Source organism: Microcebus murinus, chromosome 2, assembly GCF_040939455.1.
Source record: "Microcebus murinus isolate Inina chromosome 2, M.murinus_Inina_mat1.0, whole genome shotgun sequence".
NCBI classification, from domain to species: domain Eukaryota; kingdom Metazoa; phylum Chordata; class Mammalia; order Primates; family Cheirogaleidae; genus Microcebus; species Microcebus murinus.
Window position 1 is genome coordinate 97073711 of NC_134105.1, and position 18395 is coordinate 97092105.

Sequence of the window (18395 nt, forward strand, 5' to 3'; positions counted from 1 at the left end):
TACCTGAGATCCCAGGTATGTGCGGATCCTCACTGGTCGGTGAAGGGGGACGGTGGGGAAAAGGAGACGCAGGGCAGCTTACACAACAGAAGGGTTAGGGTTATGGTTAGTGTTAGTGTTAGGGTTAGGGTTAGGGTTAGGGTTAGGGTTAGGGTTAGGGTTAGGGTTAGGAGACCAGAGCTGGCCAACTGGATCTCCCAGGCCATCTTGGCTGAGTATATCTCCCCCTGGGGAAGTACAGAACCCTGGTGTCCTGGTTTCACTTGAGCTGTTAAATTCGGTGATTTTAATTTATTTTATTGAGTGGGGAGGGATCTCGCTCAGCTTTCTATCTAAGTAATTACTTCACTTTTATTTTCTGGAGGTGGAAGGAAGGGATGGGGATCCAGGAGTAATTTCCCTGCTAGTCCAGGGCCAGCTTTATTTAAAGGAACAGGTGAAGTGCTGTGATTTGAAGGCCGCTTTCTGTTCTCAACCACTCTTGTCCATGACCTCACTCATCAAATATGCATCAGTACTCAGGAATACACACCCCTTTGAGAAGCCATCACCAGTGCCTTTTTCTCCCTGCAACCTATTGCATGTTGACGCCATCAGGGGGGTTCCTGGCAGGGAAGCAGAGGGGGCAGGGGTGCTACAAATGGTCACACCGCGCAGTGAGGGTGGAGAGCGGGCCCAACGGAGACTCATGGTGGGGACCTTGAGCAGACGCCAGGAGCTCCTGAGGTCAGGGGAAAGGGGAGAGTGCAGCAAATGCCGGGGTCACCGTTTTTGCCTGCTTCACCTCCTCGTGTAGGTCAGGCCAGCTACATTTAACTCTCAGGAGGCCCCTTGCCTGCATCGTGGTCCTCCCCAATCTGGCCTGGTGAGGACCCCCAAGTGTTGAAAATATTGAGACCAGCTGAGTACAGCTGCAATGGCGGGGCGGGGGGTGGGGGGATTGAGGATTTCCTGTGCTCTGTGATGTCGCACACACGTCTCAGCACTGTGGAGACAGGTGGGCAGAAAATAGGATGCGACAGAGAGGCAGGCAGGCCCTGTCTCACTAGGTCCAAGGCTGGCTTTCCTCAGAAGCCAGCAGATCCTCAAGGCACGTCACTGCCCTCATTACATTCCGGGAACGAGGCCCGGCTCCCGAGGCCTGTTGGCCCAGAGCAGCGAGGTGGAGCCCGTGCCCCTGGGGGCCTGTTACTTGAGCCCTGTTGAGCTGACCGTAAGATCACAGGCTCTGTGATGTAGGGGACACGTTCCACCCGCAGCATTACTCTCAGATGCGAATCTATCTCCTGGCGATGTGCAGACACGAAAGAATGTTTGTGTATTAGAAGTTGGTCGAGTGAAGGTACAGGAACAGGATCTTGGAATCTCTCTTTTTACACACGTACACTCTCACACTTACACACTGAGTTTTTGGCCGGCAGGAAGGCCTGCATTTCAGTACTTAGGAGGCTGGCTGTGGTGGGGATGCCTGTCCTGGCTTTGAACCTATCCAGGTACTTCCAGCAGGGTGATGCCGGCAAGTTGGTTGGCACCGGTGCCGCCTTCCATGCAGTTGTGAACTTCAGAGGAGCTCATGTGCGTCTGCACATTTCTTGTGCGATATCTAGAGTAGAGAGGGTGCTCCTTAAACAATGTTTCTCATCCCTCCCTCTTTTGCCCCCAGAGATGCCTTGCTGACCCTTGTCCCCCATGATATATCTTACCCTTTGACCTCTGATTTTGCCCTAATTGCTGCTTTCTCTGTCCCCTCCAGAAAACACACATGGAGACTCAGACCTCTGTATGAACCATAGGCTGTGAGTGAGTGAGTGAGTGTGTGTTTGTATGAGAGTGTGTGTGAGTGTGAGAGTGTGTGAGTGTTTGTGTGGTGGGCCAGGATGTTAGAAGTGTAGGGACCGGGTCATTCAGGACAGAATGGAAGTGTCTGGACTGTGGCCCACTCTAGACTCGAGTAAGACCCTTGTGGCTTAAGAAACGCTCAGGGAAGAATGAGTAATTAGGTAGAAGACATTGCAGGTTGTGGTACTGGGTGAGATAGGAAGATGAAAATAATTCCTTGAACGACTGGAGCACTTGATGTCACCACAGTCACCCAGTAGCCCACTCAGTTATCCCTGCAAACATGGAGGACTGACCATGGCCTAGAGGAGAAAATTCTCCCAGAGTCATTCTGATTGGGACCTCAGTGGCCAACGTGGAATCAGAACCTCCAGACTCCCAGCTGGAGACAGAAATCCCAGACTTCCCAAATCAGGCCTTGCCCAAGGTTTCCCTCTCCTACCCTCCTTTGCCCCCTTGGTGTTTCTGAACCTGAATCCCCAGACTCAGTCTGAGCCTGGTTTCTGGGGCAGTGACCATCGTGGGCAGTGGCTGTGCAGGCCTGATATTGCACCTCACTTCCTGGGCTGGCGGGGTCTGCTGACCTGTGTCTGTCTTTGCAGGCAGATTCCCCAGGCGACGGCTTCAATGAAGGATGGCAAGTGGGAGCGGAAGAAGGTGAGCAGCCGGCCTTGTCTCACCCCTTCTGTGCTCAGGGTCCGAGGTCCACTCATGGTGCTGACTTCAGCTTCTTTGCCTTTTGCCTGTTTGGTTACAGTTCATGGGAACAGAGCTGAATGGAAAGACCCTGGGTATTCTTGGCCTGGGCAGGATTGGGAGAGAGGTGGCCACCCGGATGCAGTCCTTTGGGATGAAGGTAAGAGGTCACTGGACCCCTTTGATGTGGGACTCTGTAGCAATTTTGGAAGAAGCAGCTTGGCTTAGGAGAAGACAAGGGCTTTGTTCTAGGAGGTTAGACCATCCTTTAGAGCCCCTGAGTAAACAGATGGTGAAGCCAGGGAGAGAGAGAATGTTGGCCTGCTGATGTGCACACTTGAACTCCAAAGCTGGGAGAACTTGGGGGAGTTCCTGTCCTACGTCTCTAGAGTGAGTGACAGCTCTGAGTCCCAGAGACCAGACGGGGTTCTGTGTCCTGCTCATCCTTTCTTCTCTTGCTATGAGGGCTTCCTGGTTTTGCTGTGTCTGCTGTCTTGTGATAATTAAGAAAACGAGAGCAACTTTATAGCTTTACAACAGAGCGATTGCCTGTCCATCCTTCTAGTTTCCCTCCACATTCCAGAAAAGACTTAAGGGTGCTTGTATATACACTGCGATGTGATTCTAGAGCCCACGGTGGCTGGAGCACCTCATGCGTGTCTCAGAAACCACGCTTGACCACTGCCTCTTATACTGTGGTTGCTCAGTAGGCTTCCGGCCGAGGGAAGGCTGCTATCAGTAGCAATGCCACCCCCTTAGGCCAATCCAGGAAATCTTGCAAACAGACAAAGCCATTATGCCAAGAGAGGGTGTTTGCAGAGCTGCCCAGATAGGCCAGAGAGACCAGGCAGCTAAGAAGAGGCTGGCGGGCATCTGGCATCTGTATGTTCACTGTGGCTGTTGAGGGAATTACAGGGATTATGGGCTCAAATTGCAGCCAGGAAGGCTGTAGTTAAACATTGAGGGAAACAGTTTAACAATCAGATCATCTCAGGTCTAGTAAAATTTACATAGAGCTGCCATGAAATTTTCTCTTTCTCTCCATCCCCCCTACCTTTTTTAAGTTAGAAGGAACATGGATTATTGCCATCCAGAATTGGTAAACCCAGGGACTCACAGCAAATGGACAGCAGTGAGAGCCTGGGTGGGCATCCTGTTATACACATTGAACATCTTCCTCTTCCTCCTGCCCCCAGTCCCTGCCTCACTTATGTAAGTGAGTCAGATGTCTTTCCTGAGCATCAGCCCTGGGCGAGGGGGCCTGGGGGTGCCAGCTATATTCTTCTAGATCCCTGAGAGCAGTGTGTGGCCCAGTGGGAGCCCTTTGACAACAAGCCACAGCCTTGTCCTCTGTGCAGGGGTAGTGGGATAGAGCACTTTCTCCTCCTTCTTCTTTTGTAAGGGATCAAACGCAAAGCTTAGACCATGGAGAATTCTGATCTTCTAAAAGCAGGGCTCAGGGGTAAGTAAAACTAAGAGCCCATGTAGCCAAACTGGTAAGCATTTCCTTGATGAAACAGCGACTCGAAGGCAGGCTCCAGGCCTGTGGCCATTCCATGGCTCCCACCCGCCCTCTCTGTGGCCCCCTTCCCCATGGTTCCCCTTCCCTGTGGCCCAGTTCCCCATAGTTCCCCTTCCCCAGGGCTCTCCTTTCTCATGGCCCCCTTCCCTGGACCCCATTCCCTGGCCCCTCTCCTTTCTCATGGCCCCCCTTCCCCATGGCCCCCATTTCTCTGGGGCTCTCCTTCCCCACATCTCATTCCCTGTGGCGCTGTGTATCAGACTGCTCTGGTTCAGGAACATTCATTGTCAGGGAGACTTTGGCAGTGACTTAAACCACACAGAAGCCCCACCTCATCCTGAATAATTGAGGGGATAGGCAAGCTTATCTGTTCCTCCAGCACCACTCGGCTGAGCCGCTGCCCCAGGCTGCTTCCGGGGGCACAGGGGCTTGTGCAACCTGGAGCATGGACATCAGGAAGTGACCGGCACCTCTCAGGCCTGTGTGTGATTCAGACAGACATCCAGAGCCTGCTCACTGCAGTGGTCACCTGTGGCTCGGGGTACATCACCAGTGACAGGCCTGAGGGCTTTATTCTCACGCCCAGCACTGCCCTGAGGGGGCTTCTGCCTTCACTTTGGGTTTCTTCCATCCAGATGTCTCTGGAGGTCACTCTCTGCTGCCTTGCTTCTGGTTAATGTCCTTCATAAACCCCAGAAATGTGGCTTGAAGTGTTTCCCCTCACGCTCAGCCAGCCCCTCCAGAGCTGCCTGGACCTGGCCATTCGGGAGGGTCCAAGTGGCCTGGCCCCCTGGTCAGCTGCTCACCCTGCCCACCGTGTGCCCTGTCACATTTCTGGGTCTGGATGCATTTTGTCTCAGGGCAGAGAGATCACCAACCTGTGTCATCCCAACTTCTGTCCATGTTTTAGCACTCGTGGATAGCAAGATTTTCTAAAGGGGAAGAAAGAATCTTGAACAAATTATGAAAGAGATAGTTCACAAGCATCCAGACAGGAGACAGTGCTCAGTGTTTATTAAACACAAATTGTTAAAAAAAATAAATAAATAAATAAACACAAATTGTTGCAAACTAGCTTCCTTCTCCCTTTGGAAGCCATTATTAAACAGTAGAACATGGAAATCTCTAGATGTCATATATCTGATTATTTAAAACTATATTTTAATCGTGTAATAAATGAATGCTTTCTCATAAAAATTAAGATATAGAGAAGGATCTTCTTGATTACCATCCCAATCCTAGGCTCCTCATGTTGACATCAGTTTGGCATGTGTCATCTCAGACTTTATGCATTTACACAGAATGCATAGATTAAATAGTTCCATCCCTATAGATGGCTTCTGCACCTGCAGAGAATAGAATATTGTGCATGGTGTTAAGATAAAAAGGTATGTCTTGGAATGACTAGATCTACCATATTTTTAAACTGTTTCGTGTAATTCTATGTGTATAAATGACTTTGTATTTGGCCATTCCCCCAATGATGGGTGTTTAGATTATTTGCAAATGTGGACTTTAGCAATGCATCGCTCATGATTCTCCTGGGGTTGGGATGGAGCACGTGAACTTGGCGCTGTTGAAGGGATTAGTAGGGGCTAGTAACTGGGTGAAGAACGGGCCAGTCTGGAGGGAGGTTGTACATGGCAGTGCAGGGCTCTGCCTTGTCCACCATTGTCATCAGCAGCCTGGACGATGTGTCATTGGTGGATGACAGGGAAAAAGGAAGAGGCAGTCAATACTTAAGAGTGGAGAATCGGGGCTGAAAAGACACAGGAAGGCTAGCGTGATTGGTCATCCCAACAGGAAATTTAGATAGAACACATTTCAGTGTCCTACACATGGGTCCAAAAGCAACTTGACAGGTTTTGGATGTATTCATAGTAGCATTTGCCAAAAGCGTTTCTGTGGGAGGAGGACTTCGGTTGACGACAGAGCAATGTGATTTACAATGGCATGGCTGATAGAAAAGGTGATGTGACTTTTGGCAGCATTAAAAGAAATCTGGCTTCCAGAGCAAGGGAGGCGACATTTCTCACTGCAGCCTCCTGGTGTTCATGTAGGCCTTGCACTCTGTGCTGCTCTTTCTGTGCGTGAAACTTTTTCTCAGTAGTTTGCCGAATAGCAGTTTGCAACCTTAGAGACTCAACTCGTTCATGCTGGCACGTTCCCTAGGATGTGTTTACAGGCCTGATCCAGTCAGGAGCCGAGCCTTGTACTGTCTTATCAAGTTTTTCCATGAGGAGCAGACCAGCAACTGGTAACAGGTTCTTTGTGGCTACCGTCTTTCAAAGGGGTGGACGTGGAACCCAAAGCACCAGTTGTCACCGATTCTTTCAGGTCCAGCTAATGTTTGCTGAGGTCTTCTGTATCAGTTCCTGTGCTCAGGAGTACATGCTGGGTCAATATTATTACCTCAGGTTTACAGATAAGGGAAGCGAGGTCCAGAAAGGTTCTACGACGTGCTGCAGATGATGTGACCAGTGAGTGCTGGAGTCCCGCTCGGTCACTCTCCCGACTTCCCATCTGGTGCTCTTTGCCCAGCGCCACTGTTTTCATTCACGATCTGTGATAGTAAATGGTTCCTCCTGAGCCTTGTCACTGTGCCCAGCTGTTCCAAGCCCAGATATTGTCCAGTTCAGGGCAGGCAGCTCCTATCTCAGGCTGGTACCTGGAATCCTTACTGCCCCAGAGCAGTACGAATTTTCACTCTTCTCCAAGCCTCAAGCTCTGGAAAGGTGCCTTGGGGACACAGGAGGGAGCGAGGAGGGGTCAGAGGGACAGCAGGTGGTGGGACTTTGGGCCTCCACCTCTGTAGCTTTGAATTGATCTGTTTTTAATTCAGGTTTCTGTTTAAGATTCCACTGCAGCAAAAGGGGCAGTTCCAATGCTAAGCCAGAAAACGTGGCTATGGGCTGGAGAGGGGGTGTGACCAAAGGGTTCTTCACTGGAGCCCCTGTAACGTGAAGGCCTCCTTGCCCTCCCGTGCGCTCTGCTGAGCCAGCAGGGCCCTGGAGCCGGCGTGATCAGCCTCTCAGGGCTGCCTCCCATGACGGCAGCCAGGAGATGCCCTGGACTTCTGCTTGGAAACCTAGGTCTCCTCTGCTGCCTCAACTTCAGGAGTCTGTCCTGGGGCTGGGGCCGAGGTGGGGGAATCCCTTCATGCTTCTCCTCCCTAGGAGTAATCTCTGAGTTGTGTGTACCCAGAGGTGCTCCGACTTCTCCGTATTGGGATATCTGAGCCTTTCCAGAAACACATCAGCATGCTGGGAGGGACAGGTCTTCTGGGCCTGATGTCAGCCTTTCCACCCACCCAACATGGTCTCCTGGTGTAAGAGCCCCAACCTCTACCTGAGTGCAGCTCCCTTCTGCCCTGGCTCGCTCAAATGAAGAATAAGAACAGGGGTTTTCTGAGCCAGATTCTTACCCTGCAGTCATCTGCAGATAAATTACTCTCTTTCTGTGAAAGAAAGGAGCTGGGTCAGTGCCTCACCGACTGCTGAGGAAGGTGCTCATCTGCTCGCCCCTCCAGCCCCGGGCACCTGCCCCTGGGGCACTAGGCTGGGCGAAGCCTGTGGAGCCTCCTTTCTGCCAGCCCTGGCTGTTTCTTGGCCCCTGAGAGGGAGTAGGCGACAGGGCTCTGTGAACTGGCTCAGTCAGGCTCAGCCTGCAGTCTCTGTTGCTGTGTCCTCCTCCCCACGGCACACGAGAGAAAATGCATCTGGATTAGAGATGAACAGGCCATTGTTCCGGCCAGCCTCAGAGCCAACAGACAGACAAGGGCAGGGGTCCTGCCTCCTCCCCTGGACCGTGGCTTCTTCCTACAGGAAACGAGCAGGTCTTATATGAGGAGACAGCAATGTCTGAAAAAGCCCTTCTTAGTGCTGTGGGCCGGTGGTCCTTATAGGACATGGAGGGGGGCATCTTTTCCCCAAAACCCCCACCTGTGGCTGGGTAGGGCCTCTTGGCCTGTATTCCATAAGGCTAAAGATGAAAAATGTGATATAGAAGCTTTACCTTATAACCATTTGTAATTTCTTCCTAGAGTACTGAAGTTTAAATAGAAGTACTGAATTTTAAATAGAAGCCCTCTTCTTCATTATTTTTTTTTTTTTTTTTTTTTTGAGACAGAGTCTCACTCTGTTGCCCGGGCTAGAGTGAGTGCCGTGGCATCAGCCTAGCTCACAGCAACCTCAATCTCCTGGGCTCAAGCGATCCTACTGCCTCAGCCTCCCGAGTAGCTGCAACTACAGGCATATGCCACTGTGCCCAGCTAATTTTTTCTATATATTTTTAGTTGACCAATTGATTTCTTTCTATTTTTTAGCAGAGACGGGGTCTTGCTCTTGCTCAGGCTGGTTTCCAACTCCTGACCTTGACCTATCTGCCCGCCTCGGCCTCCCAGAGTGCTAGGATTACAGGCGTGAGCCACCGTGCCCGGCCTTCTTCTCCATTATGTTTTAAAGTAGCTTTTATGTTTCCCTAATTTCAAAAGTAATTCACGTACACGTGCCCTGCTCCCCGGACACCGTGCACGCCCAGCTGGCTCGCCTCCCCCGTCCGATGCAGGGGCGTCCAGCAGCGTCAGCACCCTGCGGAACAGTGTGGTGGAGAACTTAAAAAGCACAGGAAAGCACAAAAGGGGAAAAATAATCCCAGCACTCAGAGACAAGCGCTGTTACAGTATTGTATGCTGTGTGTTCTTTCTGTTTGTTTGTGTTTAACCCTGAGCCGGCTCTGAACGTTGCCCTCTCAGGGTCAAGAAGAATTTCTTTCTCTTCCAGTAATTTTGAATGAATGAAGGTTAGAGCAGGCGATGACCAAACTGGCCCACCAGTCCAGGTGCAGAGGGCGGGATGACGCGTGCCTTCGCGCACAGCTGACAGTCAGTGGGGGAGGACGCAGGCCCAGGTGCTCTGGCTTGGAGCACACCTGAGTCCTGTCTCCTGATCCTGCCCTGCTCCACTGCCATCCTTCTGCCTCGCTTCTGCTCGCTCTGTTGAAATACTTGGTGCACCTGCTTGTTTTCTGGACCTATGGAGCCCCATGGCTGCATCTACCATCTCTCTTGATGACGCCACTGCTCCCAGGTCCAGCCACACATGCGGGCTGCTCTCGCGTGTGTGTGGTCAGAGAGTGGCGACAGACAGACCTCCCTCTGAGCCGTGGCTGTGCCCCCTCCCGGTTGAGTCAGCCTTGCTTCCTTTGGCTCTAAAGCAGACAGAAAAGTAGTACCAACCTTATTGTTTTGTCATGTTAATTAACATGGAGAATTAAATTATGCTCCATAAATGGTTGCTGTTGTTGATACTGACAATATTAATGATGAATAATGACTCTTCCTCCCTCTTTCTTGCTTCCCACCAGACTGTGGGGTATGACCCCATCATTTCTCCTGAGGTCTCGGCCTCCTTCGGAGTTCAGCAGCTGCCCCTGGAGGAGATCTGGCCTCTCTGTGATTTCATCACTGTGCATACGCCTCTCCTGCCTTCCACGACAGGTAGGTGTGTCCCTACTTTGTGGGTTGGCCATCGAAGCCACGGACCAGTTACCGTGGGCCCTCGGTCTGGGCCTTCTGCACAGGCTGGTAACCAGTTGCGGGGAGGGGCCCCGGGTCCTGCAGAACGCGCTGGTGCTATGCGATGCCCCTGCATCAGATGCAGGTGGGGCGAGCCAGCCGGAAATGTGCAGTGTCTGGGTGAGCTGGGCTCATATACAACCAGTGACCCTTGTGGGTGCTTCCTTCAGCCCCTGTGGGGCTTTCTGATTCCTGCACCCACTCGAGACAGTAATATCTCAAGAACTTCCAGGATGTTCCTAAACTGGGTCTAGGCCAGACCCAGAACAGGACTCCTGTCCCAGGGCATGCGAGAAGGAAGAGGTGAGAACAGAGAGGTTGTCGTCCGGCAAGAAGAGAGGGCCTTGGGGCCGCCTGGGATCAGCAGCAGGCAGCGTCTTCCCTTTCTTCCAGGCTTGCTGAACGACAGCACCTTTGCCCTGTGCAAGAAGGGGGTGCGTGTGGTGAACTGTGCCCGAGGCGGGATTGTGGACGAAGGTGCCCTGCTCCGGGCCCTGCAGTCCGGCCAGTGTGCTGGAGCTGCGCTGGACGTGTTTACGGAAGTGAGTGCCCGTCGGCCTCAGTGTGGGGGGAGGAGGGTGTAGGGATGGGCAGAGGGGCCATGGCAGGGCGAGCCCAGCGATTTACAGAGGCCTTCAGCCTGCTGCCTCCAGTGCTCATGGCGAGCTTGGTACAGAGACACCCTCCCACCTCTGTGTTGTCTTCTGCAAAACTCAGGAGGTTTTTGTTTTTGTTTCCGTATCTAATTCTGGACTTTATAGCTACCCCATAGAATGCATCCTTGGAACAGAAAAAAAAAAAATGAAGATTTTGTTGCCCCCTCATCGTAAAGCTATCGTACCCAGTCTGGGCACAGCCAGTGCGACATTGTGCTCAACTGCCCAGGCTCCCTTCCCTGTCACAACTATTTATAGCAGGGGTCCTCAAACTTTTTAGATAGGGGGCCAGTTCACTGTCCCTCAGATCATTGGAGGGCCGTTGGAGAGTGCGGCGCACTTTCCACACATGCGCACTGTGGGCCCGGGATGAGTCAGCTGCTAAGCAGGACAGGCAGCGGCGGCAAAAACACCTGGTGGGCCGGATAAATGTCCTTGGTGGGCTGCATGTGGCCTGCAGGGTTGGAGAACCCCTGATTTATAGTATACTTGGGTCTCTCATAGGAGAAAAACTCTGTCAGCATCTATAGTTAGGAGCATTTTCAAAATACATTTTGTTGTCTTGAATAAAAAGCTTAACTATTTATTCTATCAGTACAGTAATTCTATATGGTCTTATTCCTTTCTATCTTTCTATACATAAGATAGGATCTTTCAACATTTGTGTAGGTAAATCTTTCCTATGGGGTTTTTTGAGGATTCCCAAAAGACTTCTAGGGGTTTAAATTTTTCATAATAAAAGAAAGGAACAGTGTCAATTTATGAGAGTCAGACTAGCAAGTTTAAGTAAGACCCTCTGCATGCTCGATTCCTGGTTACGAAGAGTTTCAATACAATCCCTTCACTCTCAGTTCTTAGAAGAACTTGAGAGGTATAACAGCAGTAACCATCTGGGTTATTTAATAGCCTAGGAAGAGAGGAAACATATATAGTAAATAATATATAGTCTCAACAAAATAGAAGCCAAATCCTCTCAGCCCAGGATGTCTGAAAAGGAGATTCTATACAGAGCATGGATGCAGAAAAGAAGGAGTCACTCCTATCAGAAAGAATGAATTGTGGCTGTAGTCACTCAAGACCAGAGAAACAAGCACTGAGAGCAATTAACTTCATTTTCATTGTCACCAGGAAGGCACGCACCAGAGAAAGCCTGGGCCAGAGCCCTTGCCATTCTCAGGCTTCCTGGTACTATGGTTCAACAGTCTTTGGGGGGATGGGGAGAACCAGAGACCACCAGCACAACGTGTAGAAAGAATACTGTGGCAACAACCTGGCTGTCAGAAATCGGCTGGAGCTCAGGTTATATACCATTTGAAATCCAGCCCGTGCTTGCTTTCTTGTGAGAGGCTTGAGACATGTGCAGAGACACCTTCAACATGCACAGACGACCATTCTTTTGAAAGACAGAGGAGGGCTGCTTCGTGAATTCTTTCTACTCATTAGCTTTCCTATCAGTTCACTGTTTAAACTAGAAGAGACACTGCAAGCTCTCTCAGCTAGCTTCCAATCTGGACGCAGCACCAATGCTACATGCACGATTGAATGAATGACCACATCTCCCTGATTCTCCCATTCGGCAGGGTCAGTACACTTCTTTGGACTGAATAGGTGTGATCTTGTTCGAGAAAAGCATGTAAACATAGGGTCAGATTTTGTTAGTGTCCGTCCCAGAACATTGGCGGCACACTCCTCGGCTCTTGCCGAGTCAGTGACTCGCTTCGCCACATCCTTGTGCTGTCTAAGCCTGGCAGCAGCTGCTCGGGCTTGCCATCCTCCTGCTGGACTGATGGTTCACCAGCGATGCCATCAGTCCCGTGTCCATGAGGTGGACCTAAGTCCAGGTTATACACCCTTCCGCTAGAAGGATGCAGCCAACGTTGGCCAAGACGATCTTTAAGTGTCTCGAATGGAATGTTCAAAATGATCACTAGATCCAGGCCACAGATTTTGTTCAGGGCTTCAGCTTGTTCTGATGTCGCAGGAAAACCATCTGGTAGCCAGTGCTGGCTGCGCCTGTTCTCCAACTCTGACTGCGTGTGATCACATGACCTGGGACCCAAAGACCTTTCTTTCTATACTGCTTTGCCATGTCACCAACGACAGTGTTGGCCTTGACATTCTCCCGCAAGGAGTGATCGCTGTAGAGACGCTGGAGGCCAAAGTTCTGGGCGATCTTCTGGCACACAGTGCCCTCGCCCAAGCCAGGTGGGCTGAGGATGTCCGTGCACAGGGGTTTGGAAGCCACTGCCTTGGCGAGGAGGTGGGCAGCCCAGACTGCAGCCCTGGAGGGAGCCCCAGGAGCCTTGTTTCTTGGCCCCTTCCTCTGGCACCCTCAGCTTGCGCTGGAACTTGCTGGCCACCTCTAACAGGGGGGAGGAGAGACTTTTGAGACAACCCCTCCCCTCCTCAGCCCAGTGCTGGGACCGATCCAAAACTCAGGTTTTAGATGGGACCCAATTCCTGGTCCCAGGCTGCTCAGATTGATGCAGACAAAGCTGCAAACCAGCTCTGAGGGTGAGGATTTGGGGCAGAGAGAGGGGGTTTAGTGTATTCTTACAGGTCCCTGGCTGACATGCCATCCCAGCATCCACTCATGTTCCTCTTCCCTTCTCTTTGTAGGGAGGGGCAGAAGCCTGAGGCTGAGGATGCTGGCAGTATTCCCCCAGGGTCCTTGGGGTGGGCTAGCCTCCTGGCAGGGCAGAGGCCCAACCTCACACCAGATCCAGTGGTGTCGAGTGCATTTCCACTGGGATCCTGCCGCCCTCTCCTCAGAGATCCCGCCCCTGCATTAGGGCTCCTCCCGTGATGCAGCAGAAAGAGCCTGGACTTCGGATCAGGCAGTTGTGGTTTGCAGGTTACCGGCTGTGTGGCTTCAGCAAGTGACTGGCCCTCTCTGAGCCCCTGTGGCATTCATGGTCTATTCCCAGCCCAGGCACACAGTGCATTTTGCACAGTACTCCTGGTTGTCTTTCTCAGCTAGATCATAAGCTCCTTAAAGGCAGGGGAAGCCTCTGCCTTCTGTGTGTCACCATCCTCCCTGACACCGCACTGTCTCCTCTCCTCTGCATCCTTGTGCCACTTGCTACTATGTGGCTGGGACTCATAGGGTCACATGGTCTAAATTCAGTGGGACCAACAGAGCCTGGGGCGGGGGGGGGGAGGGGAATAGGCAGAAGAGAAGACGCCCAAGTGACATTCCCTAGGGCAATCCTCTGCTCTGTGAGCAGAGGGCTTGAAGGGACACCAGAGGCAGGATGGAGATGGGCAGCCTGTCCCGGGAGAGCCAGAGTGCAGCTCTTGTGTGGAGCATCTGCCGGGAGCGGGGCGCTGCTGAGAGCCCAGCCAGCGCGGCACCGACAGTAAGCGCAGCAAGGATGCAGGGGGGTGGGCTTCAGGGGAACAGCCAGCAACAACAACCTCCTGTGTAAAAGATGCATAATCCCCACGATAATGTTGCGAGGTAGATAGTAGTAACTCATTTCGCAGATAAAGAAACTGAGGCTTAGAGAGATCGAGGTTTGCCCCGAGGCACCTAGGTGGTGCGTGGCGGAGGTGAGATTTGAATCCGGTCCACAGTTTCAGCTCTGGTCACTCTGCTGTGAGGGAACGTTCGAGAGGAAGCTGGTGACTGAGCCCCGTGACCACTCTCACAAAACAGAAGTAGAAGGTGGCAATACCCCTGCCTGCCTTCGCTCCAGCTTCCTCTGTGCCCTGGGATGGCTCAAAGAGGGTATGGTCCGTCCATAGCAGCCAACCTGGAGGTGTCTCTTCCTTGGCAGGAGCCGCCACGGGACCGAGCCTTGGTGGACCACGAGAACGTCATCAGCTGTCCCCACCTGGGCGCCAGCACCAAGGAGGCCCAGAGCCGCTGCGGGGAGGAAATTGCCATCCAGTTTGTGGACATGGTGAAGGGGAAATCTCTAGCGGGGGTTGTGAGTATCGCCACATGGGCTATGGGTCCCAGGTCAGAAGGGGGGAGGAGGCGTCTTGCTGTGGGGAGATGGTGACCTCGTGTGTGAACAGATTCAGCCTGGGAGGCGAAGACAAAAGGAATCTGCTCAAGTCAGCCCTCTCTGGGAGGGGTGGGCAGGAGCCGCCCAGTCTCCAGCCCTGATAGCCGCGGCCTTGGCAGCAGACAGCCCAGCGCAGTTCTGTTACATTGTAGACTCGCTGCAGAGATTGTGGCCCTTCTCAGGGCCCAGCCTCTGGAGAAAGGCTCTTTTGTTCTTGGGGGTGAAGGAATGTTGCTTGGGTGACAGCTGCATGCAGCGGTGGGGGCGGGTGGGCTGTGTAGCAAGCCCCTGTTGGGGAGCTTGCACCCTGCAAACTCCCAGCGCACTCCTCCTTCATCGTGTCCAGCTCAGACCTCCTCTCCCCACTCCCAGTGCGAAGCCTCCCTGCCGGCCAGCCCCCCTTCCCAGTCATGGCATAACGTCCCCACATCTTGTCTGGGCTCCCATTGGGCCCCTCCTGGCATGCATGTGTCCTCTGAGCTGAACCCGACTTCCATCCTGTCTCGTTCATCCTGTCTTCGGATGTCCCTTCAGCTCCAGTGGGGACCAGACACTGTCATAGCCCTGGGGGTGCAGAGGTGAATGAGGAAGGCACAGCGGTCCTGCACGGGGCGTGCAACCTCCTTCATGAAGATTTTCCTGGCCTTTCCAGCTCCTTCTCAGGTCTTTGGATCATCAACCACGTTCTCTCTCGTTACGAAGGCTCCACGAGTTTATATCTTTCTCCTTTTGTCTCTGAGGACAAAAACCGTGACTCAGGCTTCTCTGCAGCTCACATGGGTGGGCCCAGAACATTTACTCGGTACTCTAAAGAGTCAGCACACGGGGGTGGGGATTCCCTGACCTCCTGGCTGGCCCTCACCCTGGAGATTTCGCAGCGAGGACAGAGCTGTGGCAGGAGAGACCAGGACGCATTGTTCTGCCCTCTCGCCTCTGGAATGATAGCACAGCTCTGCAGGCCACTCTGCCCTCTGCATCCTGACACAGCAAGGGCACCAGCTGTTCCCAGCCCAAGGAGGGTAGGAGGGGCCTTCAGGGCCAGCTGTCCCGTGCCACGGGAGGCCCGGAGAGCCTGGAGCTGGCTGCAAAGACTGGGTCTGCCCATGTCCTCTGTCCTCTCTCTACTGCGTTGGCACCTCCAGATAGAGCACACTTCTCACTCATCTTGCACCCCCTGGGCTTCTGAGAAGGTCCGTTCCTCCCAGGTGATGCTGATCCTGTCTCAGGCTGAGGTTTGCACCCATGAGCTTGCCTCACCCTTTCCGCCTTTCCGGAAGGCTGGTGTCCGCTCTCCCCGTTGCAGCCTTGCAACGTATTCACGTCATCGTTAGGCGCAGTGGCATTCCAGGGCTTTTCCTGAAGGGGACACCTTAGTATGAGTTCTGTCAAGTGGGACCACAAAATGTCCCCATCTTACTGAGGACGTAAAATGTCTTGGTCCAAATAGCTAAACTGAGGCAAATTGAATTCTCTCCCCAGAGCGGCCAGTAGTCTTAGAGTAGCCATTTGAAAAGAAAGACAGTTTTGTCAAGTAGGAAATATCTCTCTTTCTAATTCTTTCCTATGTCTTCTCCAGCTCAAGTCTGTTCTTTTCAAAATTTATTTATTCACTTTTAGAGACAGGGTCTCAGTCTGTGGCCCAGGCTGGAGTGCAGTGGTGTGATCATAGCTCACTGTAACCTCTAACTCCTGGGCCCAAGTGAGCTGCCTCAGCCTCCAGAGATGCTGCGACTATGGGTGTGTACCACCACCCCCGGCTTAATTTCTTTTTTATTTTTTTGTAGAGATGGGGGTCTCACTATGTTGCCCAAGCTGGTCTTGAACTCCTGTCCTCAAGCGACCTTCCTGCTTTCAGCCTCCTGAGACCCTGGGATGACAGGCATGAGCCACTGTGCCTGGCCTCAATTCTGTTCTGACCTTAGATACAGAATAACATTAGGGTCAGGCTAGTGTCCCAAAGCACCTGACTCCTCCCTGGAGTTCTGCGGTGTGTTTTCTAGAGAAGACGGATAACCCTCCTTGTACCGGGCAGTGCCCTGGGGCTGGGCTCTGCAGACCCCACACAGAGGCCAGAGAAGCGAGGCGAGGGGCCTGCCTTGTGGCGACTCTTAGTTGATCGCTTGTCTTCTGCCTGCTGCGGGCTCTCAGCCCAGCCAGCTGTAGCGTGGTGCGCCAGGTCTCCTCTCAGCAGCTGGTCTTTCTCTTGTTCCACTTCCCAGCTCACCGTCCTCTCTGTGTCCCCGTGGAGGGGGCAAAGCTACCCTGTGCAGGAAGCCCTCGCACCCAGCCACCCCCCACACAGACGCGGCCCTGGGAAGCCCTGTCCCAGCCACCACTTCCAGCATTCTCTACCCCTGTCTTTTTAAAGATACTCTTCCAATGATACTATTTATGGAAAGAGAAATAGAAGCATCTGTGTTTTTTCTTTTCTTATTTTTAAAATTTCAGAATATGATGGGGGTACAAAGGTTTTGGTTACACCGATTGCTTTTGTACCACTTGAGTCCAAGTTGTAAGTGTGCCCATCACCCAGATAGTGTGCGTTGTACCCGTTAGGTATGGCTTCACCCATCCCCTCCTCCCCAGCCCGTGTTTTCTTTTAATTATGTCTTGTAGCTGCCTGTTTGATTTGTGTCAAACCCTGGGGTTCTCATTAAATCCTTCTTAGATGGTTGTCCTTACAAGTTCCCTCAATAAAAGTGACCAAATTACCTAACTCAGAACCAGAGCATTTTGAACCACAAAATGGAATAGAAATTTTGGCCCAGAACAAGCTGGCCCTGTCATCAGGCCCCTGGTGGGGACCCAGCCAAGCAGACCCTAGACTTACGACTTTAGGACGATATGTGGCTTCTGCCCCCCACAACTTCCTAGCGGGGCTCATGGTGGATTTCATGTGGATCGATGTTTGAAGCGTGATAGGAGCATCAAAACTTTGCAACAATTGTTCATAGTGTTTAGTGACAAACATTCACTTCAAAAAAAAGAAAATATAAATGAAGACATATTAGGAATGCCATCCCAGAGAGGCCCGTCATTCCATGTCCAAGCTATCTGTGACGCCTCATACTTTTTATGTCAAAGACCCACCTTGATTGTGCTGTCCAAAGCCTCCCCCAGCACAGCAAAAGCAAGTATCCCCTGGAGGGGGACAATTTTGAATGGTCTCAGTCTTCTGTGTCCATTTCTGGCTCCACTGCGCTCCTCATCCATAAGAACAAGTCATTATCTTCTTGTTGGGGGCTGGTGGAAGTTGCCATCCACCAGTCACCCAAAGCATGGGTGGCCCTGTGCCCATTCTCCGTGTGCAGCTGAGACCTGGCAGCACACCCCAGGGAGCTGAGCCGGGCAGGTGCGCCCCTGCCCTGCCTCCTTCTGACCTCAGCCCTGCTCCCCCGCCCTCTGCAGGTGAACGCCCAGGCGCTTACCAGTGCCTTCTCTCCACACACCAAGCCTTGGATTGGGCTGGCAGAAGCTCTGGGGACACTGATGCGAGCCTGGGCCGGATCTCCCAAAGGGACCATCCAGGTGGTAACACAAGGTGAGCTGAGGACACTGCAGGGGCTGGGAGATGGGAGCGTGGGCTCTGCCCCTGCTGCGTGTGTCTGCTGCAGGTCACAGGGCTAGTGCGAGCCTCAGAGGTGACTCGGCCCCTGCCCTGAGTATAGTCACTCACCACTGAGGGTGGGGGAAAAGGGGAGGGACATAAAAAGTCATTGGGAGGATGTATTTAATTTTCACAAATTGTATTTATGCAGTATTTTAAAGGTGTGCATGTTTTGGGTGCAAGAGAGACTCTACAGGAGATAGGAGATTTGTGCAAGGGAAGGTATGATGGGTGGAAGGAGTCACCAGTTAAGCAAGACAACATTCAGTTCTGGTTTTGGTCCCGTCACTAACCTGCTGTGTGACTTTCCCTTCCCTGAACCTTGGGTTCCCCACATGTCAAGTGAGAGTTGGGGGGTGCACGAGCCAGCTGAGGTGGTGGGGACATCTTGTGCTCTGTGACACTCTGCGGTGGGCTTTCGGGCAGTCTGACCATCCTTGGGGTATGCTCAGGCGAGGAGTGGGAGCGAGAGCAGTGCCCGCATCCA

At 52.5% G+C, this 18395-nt stretch overlaps 1 protein-coding gene and 1 pseudogene across 1 annotated transcript in view; one reads left to right on the forward strand and one right to left on the reverse strand.

Moving 5' to 3' along the window:
• Positions 1–18395, forward strand: part of PHGDH (phosphoglycerate dehydrogenase) — a 30904-nt gene that overhangs the window by 9694 nt on the left and 2815 nt on the right. The window contains exons 4-9 of the mRNA XM_012761861.3: positions 2442–2496; positions 2597–2695; positions 9422–9554; positions 10026–10174; positions 14068–14220; positions 17710–17842. Coding sequence (XP_012617315.1) covers positions 2442–2496; positions 2597–2695; positions 9422–9554; positions 10026–10174; positions 14068–14220; positions 17710–17842 — 722 coding nt within the window. The remainder of the gene's footprint in view (positions 1–2441; positions 2497–2596; positions 2696–9421; positions 9555–10025; positions 10175–14067; positions 14221–17709; positions 17843–18395) is intronic.
• Positions 11871–12377, reverse strand: LOC142876889 (adenylate kinase 4, mitochondrial pseudogene; annotated as a pseudogene).